The sequence below is a fragment of the Artemia franciscana genome, chromosome 4 (assembly GCF_032884065.1).
Source record: "Artemia franciscana chromosome 4, ASM3288406v1, whole genome shotgun sequence".
Classification (NCBI taxonomy): domain Eukaryota; kingdom Metazoa; phylum Arthropoda; class Branchiopoda; order Anostraca; family Artemiidae; genus Artemia; species Artemia franciscana.
In genome coordinates this window covers 59,227,549-59,254,040 of record NC_088866.1, presented here as the reverse complement: position 1 = coordinate 59,254,040, position 26,492 = coordinate 59,227,549, and the positions used below count along the sequence as shown (strand labels likewise).

General features: G+C 34.2%; 1 protein-coding gene across 1 annotated transcript; it reads left to right on the top strand.

The window, feature by feature from the left end:
- The first annotated feature begins 4,349 nt into the window (after positions 1-4,349).
- LOC136025805 (piggyBac transposable element-derived protein 3-like) lies at positions 4,350-5,396 on the top strand. Its single transcript, XM_065701795.1, has one exon. The coding sequence runs from the start codon at positions 4,350-4,352 to the stop codon at positions 5,394-5,396; it is 1,047 nt and encodes a 348-aa protein (XP_065557867.1).
- The last annotated feature ends 21,096 nt before the right edge of the window (positions 5,397-26,492 follow it).

Sequence of the window (26,492 nt, the reverse complement as noted above, 5' to 3'; positions counted from 1 at the left end):
TTTATCTATACTCTTGTGGAGGACTCTGCAGCTTCCCAATTGTAAAAGAACTCCTTGCAGAGCCATTCCTTATCAAGGTGGGATTTGAACATGTCAGTTGAAGTTGCAGAAACTGTTTCCTCAGACAGCTGATTCCACAGATTGACGACTCTTAGGCTGAAGAAATGACTTCTATATCTGCTTGTCGAATGCTACATGGGGAGCTTCATTGAATATCCTCTAGTACCAGTATGCAAGGGCTGTTCAAAGAGACTGGGAAGTGTTCTTATGAAGGATTTTTTGGTTAAAATCATATCACCCTTCTTTTCTTCAGTATTTCAGTGTTGGCAGCTTCAAACGGTGTAGTCTTTCTTTGCATGAAAATTTATTCATACTGCTAACCAACTTAGTGGCACGATGCTGGACATTTTCAAGCAGCTTCTTATCTGATTTAAAAAGGGGCTGCCAATGACATTCCGACCTCCAAACGTTGTCATATAAGCACCTTATATAACTTCATAAGAACTCTTGGGTGATGGCTGGATATGGGTCTATTTATGATACTCAGGGATTTGTTTGAAGAAGATGAGACAGACTTAGCATGGTTGCTAAAATTTAATTGGTGATCAACAATAACCCCAAGATCTCTTTCAACGGAAACAGCAGAAGGGAAGTTGTCTTGAAGGATATACTTATGATGCTTGTTTTGTTTGCCAAAATGAATGACGTGGTATTTGTCAACATTAAAAGCAAGGAGCCACATGTTAGCCCATCTTCCTACACTGTCAAGATCTGTTTGAATTGATTGCTCATCAGAGGGAGTAGCCACTTTTTCAACTAGTTTTGAGTCATCAGCATAAAGGGAAATAAGATTTGAAAGAAGGGTGGGTAAATCGTTGACATAGAAGTTGAAAAATATTGATCCAGGAATAGTGCCCTGGGGCACGCCACTTAATACAGTTGTGGGAGAAGAGAAATGAGGAGTTCCTTGTGAATCAAAAACTCTGACAATGTGTGATCTTTCAGATAGAAGCCCCATAATCCACTTTACAAAATCTTCATTGACAACTGTAGCCTTCAGTTTGACTATGAAGAATTCATGACAAACCTTGTCGTATGCATTGGACAGATCAAAACGAATCATGTTGACGGGAAGATCCTTATCAAGCAGTGTAGTCACTAATTCATATGTGTGGATGAGGCAAGTGTCTACAGATCTACCAGATCTGAATCCATGTTGTGATGTTATTGACCTCAAGATGTTCAAGTAGAGCTTTGTTAACAAATCTTTCAAGCACCTTAGCAACTACAGAAGCAATACTTACAGGATTGTAATTTTCTGCAGAGTTTTGTTTGTTCCTTTTTATGGATTTTGGTTATACAAGATGTTTTCCAATCATACGGTAGTTCTCCATTTTGAAGAGATATCTGGAGCAACATGCACAGGGGGTAACTGAGAGCTTTTCGACACTCCTTAAGAGGATGTGGATGAGCACTGTATGGTCTCTTTGACTTAGTTACATCAAGCTTTCCAAGGCAATTGAAAACCATTACTTCACTTACTGACAGATCAGGCATGGGAAAAAGTACCATACAATGGATGATCTGGTGAGGAGGTACCTGAGTTTCGGGTGAAGGCAGAAGCGAATTGTGCATTTATAAGGTCAGCCTTATCTATTGGAGATGAATGTAGTACACCATGGTCAACAAGCTCAGGAATAGTATGATGATTCGGATTTTTAGCAGAGACATGTCTCCAGAAAGACTTTGGGTTCAAGTTGATGTCAGAAGCTAATTTCTCCTCGTAAGCCTATTTCAGTTTTTTGACAGAATCTGTTACACAATTTTGTGCTGCCATGTAAATTAACAGAGTCTCCTGGTTTCTCTTCTTCATAAACCGTTTCCAAGCTCTAGATTTCTGGTTAATCAGCTTCTTAACTCCCTTAGCGAGGGAGGGAAGAGTTTTAGGCTATTTTCTAAAAATAACCCTTGAGTGTTTCTTTTCAAGAGCAAGGAGAGTATTTTTGAAATTTAACCAAGACTCATTGACGTCACCAGTGATAAGCTTTGACCAGTTTGCAGATAAAAGTTCCTGCTGTATTGCCTCATAGTCGGTGAAAGTTTGAGGACAAAATTGAGGTTGAGGAAGACTATTTAGGGACAACACAGACAGAATAACTAGGTGATTGTTACTAGCAATTGGTGGCAAATAATCATTTTGAATGGGGGAATCAGGATCATGAAATATGACGAGCCCATAACTTGGTGACCTGATATTTTCATAAAAAAAAATTTCTCCTACTCCTAGCATAATTTTTGGAATCTTGACCTTTTGATTGCTCATATTTGACACTTTCAAGTACATTGTCCCCCTTTCCATGGTCAAAAGCTGGCTTTCAACGAAAATAGCATATAGCCTTTTACTAAAGCAGTAATTCGCTGATTGGGCTCAGTATTTGTTGTTGCTAAAATCTGAATGCAAATCTCTGCCTCTATTACTACCTTGTTATTGAGCTATAATTAATATTTTTGGCAAGGATCAGTATCTTGCAAAGTTGTGCACTTAAAATCCCTTTTAATTGTGGGGCTAGTGAATTTGATTTCATTACAGGTCGGATTCCAAATTATAACATATTTTCGCAGTGTATCTAAACGTATTATGCATGGAAATGGGAGTTTCCTGCAAATAATCATCCGTACCATGATCCGTTCTTTATCTGTATGAAGTTTTAAATGACATTCCCCCAAAATGCTCAACTAATGACCTGTGACTGATGTTAGGCTATTCGTACATTTTTGAATTTTATTTTGTGTATTTGACGGTTGTTTCCTAAATATTTCCTCTCAAATCATTGAAGTCGAAGCCCCCATGTCAATTGTACAAGGTACATTTTTAAGACACTCTATACTAAAACAACGAACTATGGGTAAATACGCAGAATTGTTAAAATTGCAACATTGAAGACTGTTTAAGGGTCTAAAGTGACTCGCAAATTTTATGACCCTAAAAAGTTAGGCTTTTCGTTTAAATTCACCCCATGATCGTTTCCTGATATGTTGTTTGGCCAAATGAGCTTGATTTAAGATCGTCCCATTACTACTCTGCTGCATTTGCCAGAGCCATTCTTTGGTTTCTGGGGATGAATTCTCTAACAAAATGTCCTCCATCTCTTCCATGTACGTATGCGTTGCTTTGTCCTGGGATGTCCCTGTTAGCGCTAAATGGTCTGAAAAATCGTCGTTTGCCCCTTCCTCGAGGAGACTCTGGATTTTTCTCCTCTGGGTCCACAATTTGTCTGATTTTCCTGCTTTTGGGATCCAAATCCTGTGTAACCTCTGTCTCCATTACGAATCTGGTACGATATTCAGAAGCATAAAGATTAAGCTTTCCGCAGTAATAGCAGGTGATCCCCTGTCTTGTCAAATTTGTCCTTTGGTCTCCTCTTTTGTCTTCCTTATGAAATCGCTTCCAATCGCCATTTGTCTCCTCCAATCTCGGCCAAAAAGAAGCCTCAAGACCCGCCCTGCTGAGTTTCCTTCTAAAATCTTACTCGCTTTCTACCCCAATGCTTGTTATGCTCATCTTCTGTTATATTGATCGATATTTGTTCAAATTTTTCATGTTTTTTTTAATTTTTTAACAGAGGGCTCAACTAAAGGACCAACCTCAGAAGACAGTTCTTGACTCACAACTTCTGCCATTGTATTTTTAAGAGTTTGATTGTTCAGTGAATTTAGAATCAGCTTCTTCTTGTTCTTTAGAGTGTTAACCCTTTGATACCTGAAAGTTCCCTCAGGAACCATGAACTTTTTAATTTATTTTAATCCTGACCGTTTGACCTATTAACGTCAATCCGTTTGCCATTGTTTCAATGTGATCTACCTAGACAGGTTTGTATTTTTCTTAGTCCGTAATCTGTCACCCTTGTGTGAGGTAATGAAGTTTGAACCTGTGCCCTCTAGCCTTGCTTGTTTTTCCTGAAAGGTGAGAATACTTTTTTGTGAATAACTTTATTGTTTATTGTGCTAGAGTTTTCATTCCAAAAGTTTTAGAAAGAGGACGTTTTGTTTGTTGAGATGAGCTATCATACACTCCTATAGCTGGAAAACCAGAGGATAGAAACGACCCCCAACGTCGTGGTTCCTCTGGGAACCATCCGGCGGTAGCAAGACCAGATGAGACGGTAAGCCGTATACAGTGTGAGATGCCTAGATATCATGAAAACAGTTGCTTTACACCATTGGAATCAAATTTTGAGAGCTCGACCATGTCTCGACCATGTTCTGTGGCTTCAAGGAACCATCCGGCATGCATAGCTCCGAATTAGCCAGATGCTGCGTGGAAGGATCATCTTGTCGTCGACCAAGAAATGAGTGGCAAGACACCCCTGGAATTTGTCAGGCTGTTTTTTGACCAAGGCGTGGTCAACCATATACGTGACCAAACGAAAATTTACACTCTTCAAAAAGATGCCAAAGAATTTGGAGTTTCATCTGCCGAGGTGGAATGCTTCTTAGGGATCCTTGCATTCACAGGAATAGTGAAAATGCCGTCATACCGCAGTTACTGGTCAAACGAAACGCGCTACCCTGTTAAGGCTGATGCCATGCCGCGTGACAGATTCGAGCAGATCAAAAAGTATCTTCATTTCAACGACAATCTTACCCAGAAACCACGAGAAGACCCTGGGCACGACAAGATCCACAAAGTTCGTCCTCTGATAGAGATGATCAGAGATAACTTTATGAAGATACCCCCAGAAGAACACCAGGCAGTAGACGAGCAAATTGTGCCGACAAAACAGAGAATTTCGTTAAAGCAGTACAATCCCAAGAAACCGCATAAGTGGGGTTATAAGTTCATCTCAAGGGCTGGGGAGAGTGGTTTCGTTTACGACTTTGAAATGTATACGGGTAAGGGGTCGGTTGATGTCAGTGACCTGGGAGTTGGAGCTGATTTTGTCCTGCGGCTTGCAAGAGGAATACCCAAGCACAAAAATTACAAGCTATTCTTTGACAATTGGTTCTCCTCGTTAGACTTGGCACAAACACTAAGTGATCAGGGCATACTTACACTGGCCACAGTGAGGGCAAACAGGTTGAAAGGCTGTGCTTTGGAATCCGACAGCAAATTGAAAGCCCGAGGAAGAGGCTCTTACGACTGGCGAGTGGAAACGCAGTCGAATACCATTGTGGTGAAGCGGTATGACAATAAGCCAGTCCACTTGATTTCGACCTATGCCGCCCTAGACCCAGAAGATACGTGTAGGCGGTGGGATGGTAAACGAAAAGAGTATGCCGATGTCAAGCGACCATATTGTGTGAAGGAGTACAACCGCTTTCTGGGTGGTGTAGATCTTGCCGACATGTTGCTGGAGCTTTACAGGATCGACTTCAAGTCACGGAGCAAATGGTAAATGAGGATCTTCTTCTTCTTGTTTGACCTCTCCGTTGTGAATGGCTGGCTCTTATACCGCAGGTGTCTTGCTGCTGGGCAGAAACCAATGAACCTGCTACAGTTCAGACAGATGTGGCACGTGCACTTCTATCTGGTGCATCTTTGGCAACACCAAAGAGAGGTAGACCTCTCAGTGACGCAGATACCAACTCTCAGAAAAAAGAAATTATACTTGTCGCCCCCCAGATTCGACAAGACTCGATGGACAGGGGCACTTCCCGGCTTAGATAGGGAGCAAACAGAGATGCAGAGTATGTGTACAAGCTCATTCCAAAGTGAAATGCGTAAAATGTGAAGTGTCCTTGTGTTTCACACCCAACAGGAATTGTTTTCTGACTTACCACACTATGTAGCCGATCAGAGTGTTTTTGTGCCATGATTGCCGGATGGTTCCTGTGGGAACCATTTTTTTTATTTCATCATCTTTATCAATACATTTTTTTTCTTGCCATTTCTGTCGTGGAATAGGTCATAACGAAGCCTGGAAACGGCCGAAATATTTTTCCCATTCTTTTTTCATAATTCAGGCATCAAAGGGTTAATAAAAGTAATTTGAATCCAAATCCTGTCATAATCCCACTCTTATGGTCTGTTATATGGAAACTCTGGATTGTACAACATGTGCTGTTTCAGAAAATTCACCATTGGCTTGGTGCAAGCGAGAAATTCAGGATTTGAATTCAGAAAATATGGGCTTTCTGAGTCATTTTCAAATGTTTAATGAAATCTATCAACTTGATGTTTCCAGTTACTATATTTCTTGTAAATGGAGAGTCGGCGCCTAAAAAAAAGGAGTAACTTTGTTACTAGGGAGAAAGCTTCTTTATTCTGTCCTAGTGTGTAATCGGTAAGGATATTTTAATAAATAAACTTTTTCTGAAACGAATAGTAGGAACTAATAACAAATGACCAAGGAAATCCAAGGTTCTGTTTTAACTATTGTATTAACCGAAAATGCAGTGCAAGCACGAGACAACCAATAAAATTTATAAAAACGCCTAACTAATTGGAAAAGAATTTAAGATGGATGAAATAATTTTTGAAAGACAATTTGTGAAGTTCCTGATGATGACTTAGGAACTTCAAGCGGCCTTAAAAGGAAAAAACTCTGAATCGAACAAAACCACTTTTTTTAATCTTTTCTTTCTCCCCTTTCTAAATAAAATCTTAATTTCAGCAAACCTGTTCTCAAGTAAAGTTAATCCGTCAGGTTTCATTGTTAGTTCGTCAGTCTCACAATCATCACTAGATTTTTTTTTTGTATTCCTGGTATTTCTCTGTAAGCACAGACTTCAAGCGCCCTAAAAAGGAAAAAAAATCAGTATCGAATAAAAATCCTTTTGTCTTAATCTTTTCTTTCTTCCCTTTCTATCTTTTGAATTAGTCTGAATCTGAAATCTGAAGTGCAGCAAATCTGTTGCTAGGTAAAGGCAGTTTCTTAGATTGTCTTTCAGGCTTGTTCTTCCTTATTTTTTCTTCATCTTTTTTAGTTTTTTTGTCTTCTTCGTAATTCACTGTACGCACAGAAAACGTGTCAAAAACTTTATCTAGTAAGGAGTGTACTGAACATGCATCTTTAACTTTTTGCCTCCTATCTGGCTTATTCACCGCGTTAGACAAATAGAGAAATCGTCCACTGTAATTTGTCACCATATCATTTTCAGGATACGGAACAAATGTTAATTACTAATATAACAATTGCTAATATAACTTGAAGCATTATAATTTCGAAAAGATAAAATTGGCCTAATCATTACACACATACGCTCCATAATTGACAAAATGTTGAAAAGAGCATGGCGTTATACAGAACAAAGGAAATAATAGAGAGTCAATTTCAGCCATTCTTTTATCAACGTCTTCTTTATTTTTTTTTTATCTGAGTTAGGGAATGTTAGGGAACAAGAAACCCTTTCTTTCCTTCTGCGCATCCTCACTTGGTTGCAATCCTTTGTCTAATTTTAGGAATTGAAAAAAGGATTCCTTTAATTCGTTAGTATTTTTCTTCAGTCTCATTACTTGTTCAAATAATTTTTCGAACGGCATATGATCTAGTTTCATCAATATTTTGTTATTTGTTAGAAGCGAATGTGTGTGCTTGAATAATACTCCATGTTTTTTTGATTTCCTGTGCATTTGTATGAATAAAAATGCTCATCAAAATCGTTATGAGCTTCATTTTAATTTTCTAAAACTAACGTTAATATTATTTGAGTTCCAAAGCAATTCTCTTTATTTTTCTTGTTCAAAAGTAATTCTCTTAATTATACTAAGTTTTTTTTTAATATTTGTGTTTTTAGAAAGAATATTTGGGAGGTAGTCGTTATTTTGTATTTTATTATCTACTCTGAAAAATGCTTTACTCAAAGGTCGTAATTATTGACCATATAATACATGTCATAGAGTTCAGTCAAACATAGCCTCGTTGGCTACAGGGCAAGAGACACAATTTCTAGAAGTGACCAATTATTGGTAAATAATATAAAATTATTTATTTGCAAACTTAAAAATGATAAATCGTGGCAAAAACGCCAGTTAAGTTCTTATATTTGAGAACTTGAGATAGGTGGCCTCCAGTGCCATTAGGACTACCTTACGTGACCATTCAAAAGGATCAAAATTACTGCAAATCATAATATAAGAGTCATAATTAAACTTATACAAAATTCGAACGTCTCATAAACTAGAAAAAATTCAACTGATGGCTTTAAATAAGAAATTCTCTTTTGTATATTCAAAGAATTGCGTAGTTGGTTTTTGCAACTGCACAGGAATTATTTTTGCATTAAGAAATCCGCACGTGCTATGCATAATAATTTTCCCTTGTGTGCATAAATTTCAAAAAGGAAGTATTTTTCTTTGAAATTTTATTCTGGAAAGATGAAACTTTTATTGCTGTAGCTTTTTTTCAGTCTTTTTATTATATTTTTCTGTGTTCAAATGTGTGTATCATCTCAGACAAATATTGGATTTCACGGCATGATATGGCTTTGATTTTATTATTAAAGTTACAGCTGAAGGAGCCTTGACCAGTCAAAAGGATCAAAATTACTGCAAAACAAAATGTAACAGTCATAATTAAACTTATACAAAATTCGACACTTATCATCTTATAAATTTGGCTATCTGTTCGCGCAACTTTTCAAACAATTTCACAGCATTTTTAAACCATTCAAACCTTTCGTGATCGATTCCATCCTTTTCGGGATCGAAATTGTTACTGCACCAATATCTGATTATAAACATATATTTCTCAAATCTTTTATTTCGCTTCATGTCTATATCGTCCACCAAAAAAAATTTTTTTTTGTGTCTTATAAATAATTTCTTCCACTCCTCGTCTTCACAATTACTTTCACTTTTTGAGAATTCCTTTCCCATGTCACTTATAAGCTTCTCCATTTCCTGTATATCATTACAACTCTTCTTGATTGAAACTGTTCTTAGTAAATACTTTGCATACGATTCTTCATAGATTAAATCTTTTGTGAACTTTTCTATGAGTTTTTTAATTACTACATCAAGTTTGAGAAGATCAACACGCATTTCATCTAAATCCAACAATATGTCCACATCTGATGAAATTAAATCTGATGACCTGTGATACATTGGGTTTCTCATTTGACCCATTTCAGATAATAAAATACTGAAAAGATCTGCGGGACTCCTTGGGTATTCATCCTCTAAGATACTCACCTTAACTTTATAGAATACAAATTCAAGATACTCCAGATTTTCTTCATCACATTTTCTTCTTCAAATACTCAAGATTTTCTTCATCACAATCAGGATGTGTTGCAAGCAATCTGTGTTCAAATATGTGTATCATTTCAAACAAATATTGGATTTCACGGCATGATATGGCTTTGATTTTACAATCTTCACAATTACTTTCACTTTTTGAAAATTCCTTTCCTATGTCACTTATAAGCTTCTCCGTTTGCTGTATATCATTACAACTCTTCTTGATTGAAACTCTTCTTAGTAAATACTTTGTATACGATTCTTCATAGATTAAATCTTTTGTGAAGTTTTCTATGAGTTTTTTAATTACTACATCAAGTTTGAGAAGATCAACACGCATTTCATCTAAATCCAGCAATATGTCCACATCTGATGACATTAAATTTGATGACCTGTGATACATTGGGTTTCTCATTTGACCCATTTCAGATAATAAAATAATGAAAAGATCTGCGGGATTCCTTGGGTATTCATCCTCTAAGATACTCACCTTAACTTTATAGAATACAAACTCCAGATACTCCAGATTTTCTTCATCACATTTTCTTCTTCAAATACTCCAGATTTTCTTCATCACAATCAGGATGTGTTGCAAGCAATCTGTGTTCAAATATGTGTATCATTTCAAACAAATATTGGATTTCACGGCATGATATGGCTTTGATTTTACAATCTTCACAATTACTTTCACTTTTTGAAAATTCCTTTCCTATGTCACTTATAAGCTTCTCCGTTTGCTGTATATCATTACAACTCTTCTTGATTGAAACTCTTCTTAGTAAATACTTTGCGTACGATTCTTCATAGATTAAATCTTTTGTGAAGTTTTCTATGAGTTCTTTAATTACTACATCAAGTTTGAGAAGATCAACACGCATTTCATCTAAATCCAGCAATATGTCCACATCTGATGACATTAAATCTGATGACCTCTGATTCATTGGGTTTCTTATTTGACCCATTTCAGATAATAAAATACTGAAAAGATCTGCGGGATTTCTTGGGTATACATCCTCTAAGATACTCAGTTTAACTTTATAGAAGACAAACTCCAGATGCTCTAGATTTTCTTCATCACAATCAGGATGTGTTGCAAGCAATCTGTGTTCAAATATGTGTATCATTTCAGACAAATATTGGATTTCACGGCATGATATGGCTTTGATTTTATTATTAAAGTTACAGCTGAAGGAGCCATGACCATTCAAAAGGATCCAAATTACTGCAAAACACAATGTAAGAGTCATAATTAAATTTATACAAAATTCGACACTTATCATCTTATAAATGTGGCTATCTGTTCGCGCAACTTTTCAAACAATTTCACAGCATTTTTAAACCATTCAAACCTTTCGTGATCGATTCCATCCTTTTCGCGATCGAAATCATTACTGCACCAATATCTGATTATAAACATATATTTCTCGAATCTTTTCTTTCGCTTCACGGCTGTATCGTTCACCAAAAAAAAATTGTTTTTGTGTCTTATAAATAATTTCTTCCACTCCTCGTCTTCACAATTACTTTCACTTTTTGAAAATTCGTTTTCCATGTCACTTATAAGCTTCTCGAGTTGCTGTATATCATTACAACTCTTCTTGATTGAAACTCTTCTTAGTAAATACTTTGCATACGATTCTTCATAGATTAAATCTTCTGTGAACTTTTCTATGAGTTCTGTAATTACTACATCAAGTTTGAGAAGATCAACACGCATTTCATCTAAATCCAGCAATATGTCCACATCTGATGACATTAAATCTGATGACCTGTGATACATTGGGTTTCTCGTTTCACCCATTCCAGATAATAAAATACTGAAAAAATCTGCGGGATTCCTTGGGTATACATCCTCTAAGATACTCACTTTAACTTTATAGAATACAAACTCCAGATACTCCAGATTTTCTTCATCACAATCAGGATGTGTTGCAAGCAATCTGTGTTCAAATGTAGGTATCATTTCAGACAAATATTGGATTTCACGGCATGATATGGCTTTGATTTTATTATTAAATTTACAGCTGAAGGAGCCTTGACCATTGAAAAGGATCAAAATTACTGCAAATCACAATATAAGAGTCATAATTAAACTTATACAAAATTCGAACGTCTCATAAACTAGCAAAAAGTCAACTGATGGCTTTAAATAAGAAATTCTCTTTTGTATATTCAAAGAATTGCGTAGTTGGTTTTTGCAATTGCGCAATTGTTTTTTTGCAACTGCATAGGAATTATTTTTGCATTAAGAATTCCGCACTGGCTATGCATAATAATTTTCCCTTGTGTGCACTAAATTTCAAAAAGGAAGTATTTTTTCTATAAATTTTATTCTGGAAAGACTAAACTTTTATTGCTGTAGCTTTTTTTTCAGTCTTTTTATTTTATTTTTCTGTGTTCAAATCTGTGTATCATTTCAGACAAATATTGGATTTCACGGCATGATATGGCTTTGATTTTATTAATAAAGTTACAGCTGAAGGAGCCATGACCATTCAAAAGGATCAAAATTACTGCAAAACACAATGTAAGAGTCATAATTAAACTTATACAAAATTCGACACTTATCATCTTATAAATGTGGCTATCTGTTCGCGCAACTTTTCAAACAATTTCACAGCATTTTTAAACCATTCAAACCTTTCGTGATCGATTCCATCCTTTTCGGGATCGAAATCGTTACTGCACCAATATCTGATTATAAACATATGTTTCTTGAATCTTTTCTTTCGCTTCACGTCTGTATCGTCCACCAAAAAAAAATTGTTTTTGTGTCTTATAAATAATTTCTTCCACTCCTCGTCTTCACAATTACTTTTACTTTTTGAAAATTCCTTTCCTATGTCACTTATAATCTTCTCCGTTTGCTGCATATCATTACAACTCTTCTTGATTGAAACTCTTCTTAGTAAATACTTTGCATACGATTCTTCATAGATTAAATCTTTTGTGAACTTTTCTATGAGTTCTTTAATTACTACATCAAGTTTGAGAAGATCAACAAGCATTTCATCTAAATCCAGCAATTATGTGCACATCTGATGACATTAAATCTGATGACCTGTGATACATTGGGTTTCTCATTTGACCCATTTCAGATAATAAAATACTGAAAAGATCTGCGGGATTCCTTGGGTATACATCCTCTAAGATACTCACTTTAACTTTATAAAAATCAAACTCCAAATTTTCTTCATCACAATCAGGATGTGTTGCAAGCAATCTGTGTTCAAATGTGTGTATCATTTCAAACAAACATTGGATTTCACGGCATGATATGGCTTTGATTTTATTATTAAAGTTACAGCTGAAGGAGCCATGACCATTCAAAAGGATCAAAATTACTGCAAAACACAATATAAGAGTCATAATTAAACTTATACAAAATTCGACACTTATCATCTTATAAATTTGGCTATCTGTTCGCGCAACTTTTCAAACAATTTCACAGCATTTTTAAACCATTCAAACCTTTCGTGATCGATTCCATCCTTTTCGGGATCGAAATTGTTACTGCACCAATATCTGATTATAAACTTATATTTCTCGAATCTTTTATTTCACTTCAAGTCTGTATCGTCCACCAAAAAAAATTTTTTTGTGTCTTATAAATAATTTCTTCCACTCCTCGTCTTCACAATTACTTTCACTTTTTAGAAAATTCCTTTCCCATGTCACTTATAAGCTTCTCCATTTGCTGTATATCATTACAACTCTTCTTGATTGAAACTCTTCTTAGTAAATACTTTGCATACGATTCTTCATAGATTAAATCTTTTCTGAACTTTTCTATGAGATTTTTAATTACTACATCAAGTTTGAGAAGATCAACACGCATTTCATCTAAATCCAGCAATATGTCCACATCTGATGACATTAAATCTGATGACCTGTGATACATTGGGTTTCTCATTTGACCCATTTCAGATAATAAAATACTGAAAAGATCTGCGGGATTCCTTGGGTATTCATCCTCTAAGATACTCACCTTAACTTTATAGAATACAAACTCCAGATACTCCAGATTTTCTTCATCACAATCAGGATGTGTTGCAAGCAATCTGTGTTCAAATGTGGGTATCATTTCAGACAAATATTGGATTTTACGGCATGATTTGGCTTTGATTTTATTATTAAAGTTACAGCTGAAGGAGCCATGACCATTGAAAAGGATCAAAATTACTGCAAATCACAATATAAGAGTCATAATTAAACTTACACAAAATTCGAACGTCTCATAAACTAGCAAAAAGTCAACTGATGGCTTTAAATAAGAAATTCTCTTTTGTATATTCAAAGAATTGCGTAATTGGTTTTTGCAGCTGCGCAATTGTTTTTTTGCAACTGCACAGGAATTATTTTTGCATTAAGAATTCCGCACTGGCTATGCATAATAATTTTCCCTTATGTGCATTAGATTTCAAAAAGGAAGTATTTTTTTTCTATAAATTTTATTCTGGAAAGACTAAACTTTTATTGCTGTTGCTTTTTTTCAGTCTTTTTATTTTATTTTTCTGTGTTCAAATCTATGTATCATTTCAGACAAATATTGGATTTCACGGCATGATATGGCTTTGATTTTATTATTAAAGTTACAGCTGAAGGAGCCATGACCATTCAAAAGGATCAAAATTACTGCAAAACACAATGTAAGAGTCATAATTAAACTTATACAAAATTCGACACTTATCATCTTATAAATGTGGCTATCTGTTCGTGCAACTTTTCAAACAATTTCACAGCATTTTTAAACCATTCAAAACTTTCGTGATCGATTCCATCCTTTTCGGGATCGAATTCGTTACTGCACCAATATCTGATTATAAACATATGTTTCTCGAATCTTTTCTTTCGCTTCACGTCTATATCGTCCACCAAAAAAAAATAGTTTTTGTGTCTTATAAATAATTTCTTCCACTCCTCGTCTTCACAATTACTTTCACTTTTTGAAAATTCCTTTCCCATGTCACTTATAAGCTTCTCCGTTTGCTGTATATCACTACAACTCTTCTTGATTGAAACTCTTCTTAGTAAATACTTTGCATACGATTTTTCATAGATTAAATCTTTTGTGAACTTTTCTATGAGTTCTTTAATTACTACATCAAGTTTGAGAAGATCAACAAGCATTTCATCTAAATCCAGCAATATGTCCACATCTGATGACATTAAATCTGATGACCTGTGATACATCGGGTTTCTCATTTGACCCATTTCAGATAATAAAATACTGAAAAGATCTGCGGGATTCCTTGGGTATACATCCTCTAAGATACTCACTTTAACTTTATAGAAGACAAACTCCAGATTTTCTTCCTCACAATCAGGATGTGTTGCAAGCAATCTGTGTTCAAATGTGTGTATCATTTCAAACAAATATTGGATTTCACGGCATGATATGGCTTTGATTTTATTATTAAAGTTACAGCTGAAGGAGCCATGACCATTCAAAAGGATCAAAATTACTGCAAAACACAATGTAAGAGTCATAATTAAACTTATACAAAATTCGACACTTATCATCTTATAAATTTGGCTAACCTTTCGTGATCGATTCCATCCTTTTCGGGATCGAAACTGTTACTGCACCAATATCTGATTATAAACATATATTTCTCGAATCTTTTATTTCGCTTCATGTCTGTATCGTCCACCAAAAAAAAATTGTTTTTGTGTCTTATAAATAATTTCTTCCACTCCTCGTCTTCACAATTACTTTCACTTTTTGAAAATTCCTTTCCCATGTCACTTATAAGCTTCTCCATTTGCTGTATATCATTACAACTCTTCTTGATTGAAACTCTTCTTAGTAAATACTTTGCATACGATTCTTCATAGATTAAATCTTTTGTGAACTTTTCTATGAGTTTTTTAATTGCTACATCAAGTTTGAGAAGATCAACACGCATTTCATCTAAATCCAGCAATATGTCCACATCTGATGACATTAAATCCGATGACCTGTGATAAATTGGGTTTCTCATTTGACCCATTTCAGATAATAAAATACTGAAAAGATCTGCGGGATTCCTTGGGTATTCATCCTCTAAGATACTCACCTTAACTTTATAGAATACAAACTCCAGATACTCCAGATTTTCTTCATCACAATCAGGATGTGCTGCAAGCAATCTGTGTTCAAATGTGTGTATCATTTCAGACAAATATTGGATTTCACTGCATGATATGGCTTTGATTTTATTATTAAAGTTACAGCTGAAGGAGGCATGACCATTCAAAAGGATCAACATTACTGCAAAACACAATGTAAGAGTCATAATTAAACTTATACAAAATTCGACACTTATCATCTTATAAATGTGGCTATCTGTTCGCGCAACTTTTCAAACAATTTCACAGCATTTTTAAGCCATTCAAACCTTTCGTGATCGATTCCATCCTTTTCGGGATCAAAATCGTTACTGCACCAATATCTGATTACAAACATATATTTCTCGAATCTTTTCTTTCGCTTCACGTCTGTATCGTCCACCAAAAAAAATTGTTTTTGTGTCTTATAAATAATTTCTTCCACTCCTCGTCTTCACAATTATTTTCACTTTTTGAAAATTCCTTTCCCATGTCACTTATAAGCTTCTCCGTTTGCTGCATATCATCACAACTCTTCTTGATTGAAACTCTTCTTAGTAAATACTTTGCATACGATTCTTCATAGATTAAATCTTTTGTGAACTTTTCTATGAGTTTTTTAATTGCTACATCAAGTTTGAGAAGATCAACACGCAATTCATCTAAATCCAGCAATATGTCCACATCTGATGACATTAAATCTGATGACCTGTGATAAATTGGGTTTCTCATTTGACCCATTTCAGATAATAAAATACTGAAAAGATCAGCGGGATTCCTTGGGTATTCATCCTCTAAGATACTCACTTTAACTTTATAGAATACAAACTCCAGATACTCCAGATTTTCTTCATCACAATCAGGATGTGCTGCAAGCAATCTGTGTTCAAATGTGTGTATCATTTCAGACAAATATTGGATTTCACGGCATGATATGGCTTTGATTTTATTATTAAATTTACAGCTGAAGGAGCCATGACCATTGAAAAGGATCAAAATTACTGCAAATCACAATATAAGAGTCATAATTAAACTAATACAAAATTCGAATGTCTCATAAACTAGCAAAAAGTCAACTGATGGCTTTAAATAAGAAATTCTCTTTTGTATATTCAAAGAATTGCGTAGTTGGTTTTTGCAACTGCGCAATTGTTTTTTGCAACTGCACAGGAATTATTTTTGCATTAAGAATTCTGCACGTGCTATGCATAATAATTTTCCCTTGTGTGCATTAAATTTCAAAAAGAAAGTATTTTTCTTTGAAATTTTATTCTGGAAAGACTAAACTTTTATTGCTGTAGCTTTTTTTCAGTCTTTTGATTTTATTTTTCTGTGTTCAAATGTGTGTATCATTTCATACAAATATTGGATTTCACGGCATGATATGGCTTTGATTTTATTATTAAAGTTACAGCAGAAGGAGCCATGACCATTCAAAAGGATCCGAATTACTGCTTAACACAATGTAAGAGTCATAATTAAACTTATACAAAATTCGACACTTATCATCTTATAAATGTGGCTATCTGTTCGCGCAACTTTTCAAACAATGTCACAGCATTTTTAAACCATTCAAACCTTTCGTGATGGATTCCACCCTTTTCGGGATCGAAATCGTTACTGCACTAATATTTGATTATAAACATATATTTCTCGAATCTTTTCTTTCGCTTCACGTCTGTATCGTTCACCAAAAAAAATTGTTTTTGTGTCTTATTAATAATTTCTTCCACTCCTCGTCTTCACAATTACTTTCACTTTTTGAAAATTCCTTTCCCATGTCACTTATAAGCTTCTCCATTTGCTGTATATCATTACAACTCTTCTTGATTGAAACTCTTCTTAGTAAATACTTTGCATACGATTCTTCATAGATTAAATCTTTTGTGAGCTTTTCTATGAGTTCTTTAATTACTACATCAAGTTTGAGAAGATCAACACGCATTTCATCTAAATCCAGCAATATGTCCACATCTGATGACATTAAATCTGATGACCTGTGATACATTGGGTTTCTCATTTGACCCATTTCAGATAATAAAATACTGAAAAGATCTGCGGGATTCCTTGGGTATACATCCTCTAAGATACTCACTTTAACTTTATAGAATACAGACTCCAGATACTCTAGATTTTCTTCATCACAATCAGGATGTGTTGCAAGCAATCAGTGTTCAAATGTGTGTATCATTTCAGACAAATATTGGATTTCACGGCATGATATGGCTTTGATTTTATTGTTAAATTTACAGCTGAAGGAGCCAAGACCATTCAAAAGGATCAAAATTACTGCAAAACACAATGTAAGAGTCATAATTAAACTTATACAAAATTCGAACGACTCATAAACCAGCAAAAAGTCAACTGATGGCTTTAAATAAGAAATTCTCTTTTGTATATTCAAAGAATTGCGTAGTTGTTTTTTGCAACTGCGCAATTGTTTTTTTGCAACTGCACAGGAATTATTTTTGCATTAAGAATTCCGCACGTGCTATGCATAATTATTTTCCCTTGTGTGCATTAAATTTCAAAAAGAAAGTATTTTTCTTTGAAATTTTATTCTGGAAAGACTAAACTTTTATTGCTGTGGCTTTTTTTCAGTCTTTTTATTTTATTTTTCTGTGTTCAAATGTGTGTATCATTTCAGACAAATATTGGATTTCACGGCATGATATGGCTTTGATTTTATTATTAAAGTTACAGCTGAAGGAGCCATGACCATTCAAAAGGATCAAAATTACTGCAAAACACAATGTAAGAGTCATAATTAAGCTTATACAAAATTCGACACTTATCATCTTATAAATGTGGATCGTTACTGCACTAATATTTGATTATAAACATATATTTCTCGAATCTTTTCTTTCGCTTCACGTCTGTATCGTTCACCAAAAAAAATTTGTTTTTGTGTCTTATAAATAATTTCTTCCACTCCTCGTCTTCACAATTACTTTCACTTTTTGAAAATTCCTTTCCCATGTCACTTATAAGCTTCTCCATTTGCTGTATATCATTACAACTCTTCTTGATTGAAACTCTTCTTAGTAAATACTTTGCATACGATTCTTCATAGATTAAATCTTTTGTGAGCTTTTCTATGAGTTCTTTAATTACTACATCAAGTTTGAGAAGATCAACACGCATTTCATCTAAATCCAGCAATATGTCCACATCTGATGACATTAAATCTGATGACCTGTGATACATTGGGTTTCTCATTTGACCCATTTCAGATAATAAAATACTGAAAAGATCTGCGGGATTCCTTGGGTATACATCCTCTAAGATACTCACTTTAACTTTATAGAATACAGACTCCAGATACTCTAGATTTTCTTCATCACAATCAGGATGTGTTGCAAGCAATCAGTGTTCAAATGTGTGTATCATTTCAGACAAATATTGGATTTCACGGCATGATATGGCTTTGATTTTATTATTAAATTTACAGCTGAAGGAGCCAAGACCATTCAAAAGGATCAAAATTACTGCAAAACACAATGTAAGAGTCATAATTAAACTTATACAAAATTTGAACGACTCATAAACTAGCAAAAAGTCAACTGATGGCTTTAAATAAGAAATTCTCTTTTGTATATTCAAAGAATTGCGTAGTTGTTTTTTGCAACTGCGCAATTGTTTTTTTGCAACTGCACAGGAATTATTTTTGCATTAAGAATTCCGCACGTGCTATGCATAATAATTTTCCCTTGTGTGCGTTAAATTTCAAAAAGAAAGTATTTTTCTTTGAAATTTTATTCTGGAAAGACTAAACTTTTATTGCTGTAGCTTTTTTTCAGTCTTTTTATTTTATTTTTCTGTGTTCCAATGTGTGTATCATTTCAGACAAATATTGGATTTCACGGCATGATATGGCTTTGATTTTATTATTAAAGTTACAGCTGAAGGAGCCATGACCATTCAAAAGGATCAAAATTACTGCAAAACACAATGTAAGAGTCATAATTAAACTTATACAAAATTCGACACTTATCATCTTATAAATGTGGATCGTTACTGCACTAATATTTGATTATAAACATATATTTCTCGAATCTTTTCTTTCGCTTCACGTCTGTATCGTTCACCAAAAAAAATTGTTTTTGTGTCTTATAAATAATTTCTTCCACTCCTCGTCTTCACAATTACTTTCACTTTTTGAAAATTCCTTTCCCATGTCACTTATAAGCTTCTCCATTTGATGTATATCATTACAACTCTTCTTGATTGAAACTCTTCTTAGTAAATACTTTGCATACGATTCTTCATAGATTAAATCTTTTGTGAACTTTTCTATGAGTTCTTTAATTACTACATTAAGTTTGAGAAGATCAACACGCATTTCATCTAAGTCCAGCAATATGTCCACATCTGATGACATTAAATCTGATGACCTGTGATACATTGGGTTTCTCATTTGACCCATTTCAGATAATAAAATACTGAAAAGATCTGCGGGATTCCTTGGGTATACATCCTCTAAGATACTCACTTTAACTTTATAGAATACAAACTCCAGATGCTCCAGATTTTCTTCATCAAAATCAGGATATGTTGCAAGCAATCTGTGTTCAAATGTGTGTATCATTTCAGACAAATATTGGATTTCACGGCATGATATGGCTTTGATATTATTATTAAAGTTACAGCTGAAGGAGCCATGACCATTCAAAAGGATCAAAATTACTGCAAAACACAATGTAAGAGTCATAATTAAACTTATACAAAATTTGAACGTCTCATAAACTAGCAAAAAGTCAACTGATGGCTTTAAATAAGAAATTCTCTTTTGTATATTCAAAGAATTGCGTAGTTGGTTTTTGCAACTGCGCAATTGTTTTTTTGCAACTACACAGGAATTATTTTTGCATTAAGAATTCCGCACGTGCTATGCATAATAATTTTCCCTTTTGTGCATTAAATTTCAAAAAGAAAGTATTTTTCTTTGAAATTTTATTCTGGAAAGACTAAACTTTTATTGATGTAGCTTTTTTTCAGTCTTTTTATTTTATTTTTCTGTGCTCAAATGTGTGTATCATTTCAGACAAATATTGGATTTCACGGCATGATATGGCTTTGATTTTATTATTAAAGTTACAGCTGAAGGAGCCATGACCATTCAAAAGGATCAAAATTACTGCAAAACACAATGTAAGAGTCATAATTAAACTTATACAAAATTCATCATCTTATAAATGTGGATCGTTACTGCACTAATATTTGATTATAAACATATATTTCTCGAATCTTTTCTTTCGCTTCACGTCTGTATCGTTCACCAAAAAAAAATTGTTTTTGTGTCTTATAAATAATTTCTTCATGACCATTCAAAAAGGATCAAAATTACTGCAAAACACAATGTAAGAGTCATAATTAAACTTATACAAAATTCAACACTTATCATCTTATAAATTTGGCTATCTGTTCGCGCAACTTTTCAAACAATTTCACAGCATTTTTAAACCATTCAAACCTTTCATGATCGATTCCATCCTTTTCGCGATCGAAATCGTTACTGCACCATTATCTGATTATAAACATATATTTCTCGAATCTTTTCTTTCGCTTCACGTCTGTATCGTCCACCAAAAAAAATTGTTTTTGTGTCTTATAAATAATTTCTTCCATTCTTCGTCTTCAAAATTACTTTCACTTTTTGAAAATTCCTTTCCCATGTCACTTATAAGCTTCTCGATTTGCTGTATATCATTACAACACTTCTTGATTGAAACTCATCTTAGTAAATACTTTGCATACGATTCTTCATAGATTAAATCTTTTGTGAACTTTTTTATGAGCTCTTTAATTACTACATCAAGTTTGAGAAGATCAACACGCATTTCATCTAAATCCAGCATTATTTCCACATCTGATGACATTAAATCTGATGACCTGTGATATATTGGGTTTCTCATTTGACCCATTTCAGATAATAAAATACTGAAAAGATCTGCGGGATTTCTTGGGTATACATCCTCTAAGATACTCACTTTAACTTTATAGAATACAAACTCCAGATTTTCTTCATCATATCAGGATGTGTTGCAAGCAATCTGCGTTCAAATGTGTGTATCATTTCAGACAAATATTGGATTTCACGGCATGATATGGCTTTGATTTTATTATTAAAGCTACAGCTGAAGGAGCCATGACCATTCAAAAGGATCAAAATTACTGCAAAACACAATGTATGAGTCATAATTAAACTTATACAAAATTCGAAACTTATCATCTTATAAATGTAGCTATCTGTTCGCGAAACTTTTCAAACAATTTCACAGCATTTTTAAACCATTCAAACCTTTCGTGATCGATTCCATCCTTTTCGGGATCAAAATTGTTACTGCACCAATATCTGATTATAAACATATATTTCTCGAATCTTTTCTTTCGCTTCACGTCTGTATCGTCCACCAAAAAAAAAATGCTTTTGTGTTTTATAAATAATTTCTTCCACTCCTCGTTTTCACAATTACTATCACTTTTTGAAAATTCCTTTCCCATGTCACTTATAAGCTTCTACATTTGCTGTATATCATTACAACTCTTCTTGATTGAAACTCTTCTTAGAAAATACTTTGCATACGATTCTTCATAGATTAAATCTTTTGTGAACTTTTCAATGAGTTCTTTAATTACTACATCAAGTTTGAGAAGATCAACACGCATTTCATCTAAATCCAGCAATATGTCCACATTTGATGACATTAAATCTGATGACCTGTGATACATTGGGTTTCTCATTTGACCCATTTCAGATAATAAAATACTGAAAAGATCTGCGGGATTCCTTGGGTATACATCCTCTAAGATACTCACTTTAACTTTATAGAATACAAACTCCAGATACTCCAGATTTTCTTCATCACAATCAGGATGTGTTGCAAGCAATCTGTTTTCAAATGTGTGTATCATTTCAGACAAAAATTGGATTTCACGGCATGATATGGCTTTGATTTTATTATTAAAGTTACAGCTGAAGGAGCCATGACCATTCAAAAGGATCAAAATTACTGCAAAACACAATTTAAGAGTCATAATCAAACTTATACAAAATTCGACACTTATCATCTTATAAATGTGGCTATCTGTTCGCGCAACTTTTCAAACAATTTCACAGCATTTTTAAACCATTCAAACCTTTCGTGATCGATTCCATCCTTTTCGGGATCGAAATCGTTACTGCACCAATATCTGATTATAAACATATATTTTTCGAATCTTTTTTTTCGCTTCACGTCTGTATCGTTCACCAAAAAAAAAAAAATTGTTTTTGTGTCTTATAAATAATTTCTTCCACTCCTCGTCTTCACAATTACTTTCACTTTTGAAAATTAATTTCCCATGTCACTTATAAGCTTCTCCATTTGCTGTATATCATTACAACTCTTCTTGATTGAAACTCTTCTTAGTAAATACTTTGCATACGATTCTTCATAGATTAAATCCTTTGTGAACTTTTCTATGAGTTCTTTAATTACTACATCAAGTTTGAGAACATCAACACGCATTTCATCTAAATCCAGCAATATGTCCACATCTGATGACATTAAATCTGATGACCTGTGATACATTGGGTTTCTCATTTGACCCATTTCAGATAATAAAATACGGAAAAGATCGGCGGGATTCATTGGGTATACATCCTCTAAGATACTCACTTTAACTTTATAGAATACAAAGTCCAGATACTCCAGATTTTCTTCATCACAATCAGGATGTGTTGCAAGCAATCTGTTTCCAAATGTGTGTATCATTTCGGACAAATATTGGATTTCACGGCATGATATGGCTTTGATTTTATTATTAAAGTTACAGCTGAAGGAGCCATGACCATTCAAAAGGATCAAAATTACTGCAAAACACAATGTAAGAGTCATAATTAAACTTATACAAAATTCGACACTTATCATCTTATAAATGTGGCTATCTGTTCGCACAACTTTTCAAATAATTTCACAGCATTTTTAAACCATTCAAACCTTTCGTGATCGATTCCATCCTTTTCGGGATCGAAATCGTTACTGCAGCAATATCTGATTATAAACATATATTTCTCGAATCTTTTCTTTCGCTTCACGTTTGTATCGTTCACCAAAAAAGAAAATTGTTTTTGTGTCTTATAAATAATTTTTTCCACTCCTCGTCTTCACAATTACTTTCACTTTTGAAAATTCCTTTCCCATGTCACTTATAAGCTTCTCCATTTGCTTTATATCATTACAACTCTTCTTGACTGAAACTCTTCTTAGTAAATACTTTGCATACGATTCTTCATAGATTAAATCCTTTGTGAACTTTTCTATGAGTTCTTTAATTACTACATCAAGTTTGAGAACATCAACACGCATTTCATCTAAATCCAGCAATATGTCCACATCTGATGACATTAAATCTGATGACCTGTGATACATTGGGTTTCTCATTTGACCCATTTCAGATAATAAAATACGGAAAAGATCGGCGGGATTCATTGGGTATACATCCTCTAAGATACTCACTTTAACTTTATAGAATACAAACTCCAGATACTCCAGATTTTCTTCATCACAATCAGGATGTGTTGCAAGCAATCTGTTTCCAAATGTGTGTATCATTTCGGACAAATATTGGATTTCACGGCATGATATGGCTTTGATTTTATTATTAAAGTTACAGCTGAAGGAGCCATGACCATTCAAAAGGATCAAAATTACTGCAAAACACAATGTAAGAGACATAATTAAACTTATACAAAATTTGAACGTCTCATAAACTAGCAAAAAGTCAACTGATGGCTTTAAATAAGAAATTCTCTTTTGTATATTCAAAGAATTGCGTAGTTGGTTTTTGCAACTGCGCAATGGTTTTTTTGCAACTGCACAGGAATTATTTTTGCATTAAGAATTCCGCACGTGCTATGCATAATAATTTTCTCTTGTGTGTATTAAATTTCAAAAAGGAAGTATTTTTCTTTGAAATTTTATTCTGGAACGACTAAACTTTTATTGCTTCAGCTTTTTTTCAGTCTTTTTATTTTATTTTTCTGTGTTCAAATGTCTGTATCATTTCAGACAAATATTGGATTTCACGGCATGATATGCCTTTGATTTTATTATTAAAGTTACAACTGAAGGAACCATGACCATTCAAAAGGATCAAAATTACTGCAAACACAATATAAGAGTCATAATTAAACTTATACAAAATTCGACACTTATCATCTTATAAATGTGGCTATCTGTTCGCACAACTTTTCAAATAATTTCACAGCATTTTTAAACCATTCAAACCTTTCGTGATCGATTCCATCCTTTTCGGGATCGAAATCGTTACTGCACCAATATCTGATTATAAACATATATTTCTAGAATCTTTTCTTTCGCTTCACTTCTGTATCGTCCACCAAAAAAAAATTGTTTTTGTGTCTTATAAATAATTTCTTCCACTCCTCGTCTTCACAATTACTTTCAGTTTCCACGTACGCCAACGGGGGATCGTTACCGCGATAACATCAACTGCCTTTATAAAATATTTTCAAAAGCTGGTGCAATTATTGAAGTTGTATTTGCACATCTTTTGTGGAAGAGGGTCGAACCTGTATGTACGATCGATTGGAAATACTTGACTATGCTAGTCTGACCCAAACTTACCTGAACATAATTTACAGGCATTGCGGTTCTGATTTGCCTCCTGTGTTTAAATCAAGTGACAAAATTGTTCTCCTTTACTTTACAAAAAATGAAGCTACAGGTTTTATTTGATTCAAAACCCTTTATAAGACAATCAAGACTGTCTGTGATTGTGGCCAAAACAGTGGAGAGAAACTTACAGAATTTTTGGCAGAAATCAGTCATTGGAACAAATACCCTTGCAGGTTGAGATTGTATATACCGGATGTAAATGTTTATGCCAAAGGACAAGGTGTTCTGATACATGCAGTGTGGGAACCTATTACAAATGTGGAGGCACTATTTTAGATAAAAGATGGATCGTAACGGCTGCCCACTGTTTTAAATATATCAAATTGGAATTCCTCCGAATAAAACTTGGAGAATATGATATGGAAGATTAACAAGAATATACCAGGAAAGATTTTGCCTTTGACAGGGTGGAGAAACGCAGAGGATCGGACATAGTACTTATCCGGTTAACAGAAATATTTAACTATAAGGTTGGTATTGATCTAATATGCCTGTTCTGGAGACAATTGGAGACAATTGGTTTTGACGGCCACAGTAAGCGGTTGTGGTATGACAGAATCTGATACATATCCAAAAATTCTAAGAACAAAGGTGCAGATCATAGAAAACCAGGTATGCCGTGATTGGCTTTTAAATATTCGACAAGAAGTTTTTCCTTTCTTTTATGGTAACAATGGTAGGACGAGGCTTTTTCAAGAATACTGAGTAAGAAAGAGAAGAAGGGGAGAGACTCATTACCTTGAGCAGCAACAGGGTTCCTTCAGGCCACGATAATGGTTTCTGATTCAAACGGTCAAGCATACGATTGAACTTACGATTTATCTCGTTGACGGTTGACACTGGACAAACTTCTTGAGGCTTAAAAATAACGAACTGAGGAAGCTGTCCCTTTTCTTTGGCACAGCGAGCGAACATCTTTGCAATATCCAGCAAGCTGTCCTCGTCCTTTACATGTTTTATTACACGTTCCCCTAAGTCCTTGTTGCGATTGATAATTTCCTTTGCTTCTAAAATCGCTTAACGGCTGAAAAACTCGTGTCCTCGCCTTGTAAAAAAAACATTTGTTTTCACACCAGCTATCATAGATCTTGAGATAAAGTTCAGTACTGCACTTTGCACTAGGTTATCACCCATCACAAACCGGTTTTACATGAAAAAAATTAAATAAAACTTCTCTTGTCGAGAGTCGCATATTCGTCTACAAAAACCAGTAATGAAGGAGCCTAGGAACTAGGGAAGTGTAAGGACCCCTTCAACTATTCCCCGCAATTTAAGGGTAACTTAATTACGGGGTAATTTACAGTGGGTACAATACGTCGCTTGCAGGAAGTTCGTTCCCCTCTTCTGCTTGTACCCAGAACACTTCTTAATGATTTGACAACAAAGATGGTGCTACATGAAATCAAGAAAATAGATGTCATGTATAAAAAAAGATAGAGCTGTTTAAAATGCTCAGAAAGAAAGACCTATCTTAGGAATGGGAGAAGTTATCTCAGATACTAATTAACTAAAAATCTATCTCTAGGGTGAATCAATTA

Bases quoted from the DNA above. Each gene is read 5' to 3' on its own strand.
- LOC136025805 (XM_065701795.1), top strand. From the start codon at position 4,350: ATGAGTGGCAAGACACCCCTGGAATTTGTCAGGCTGTTTTTTGACCAA.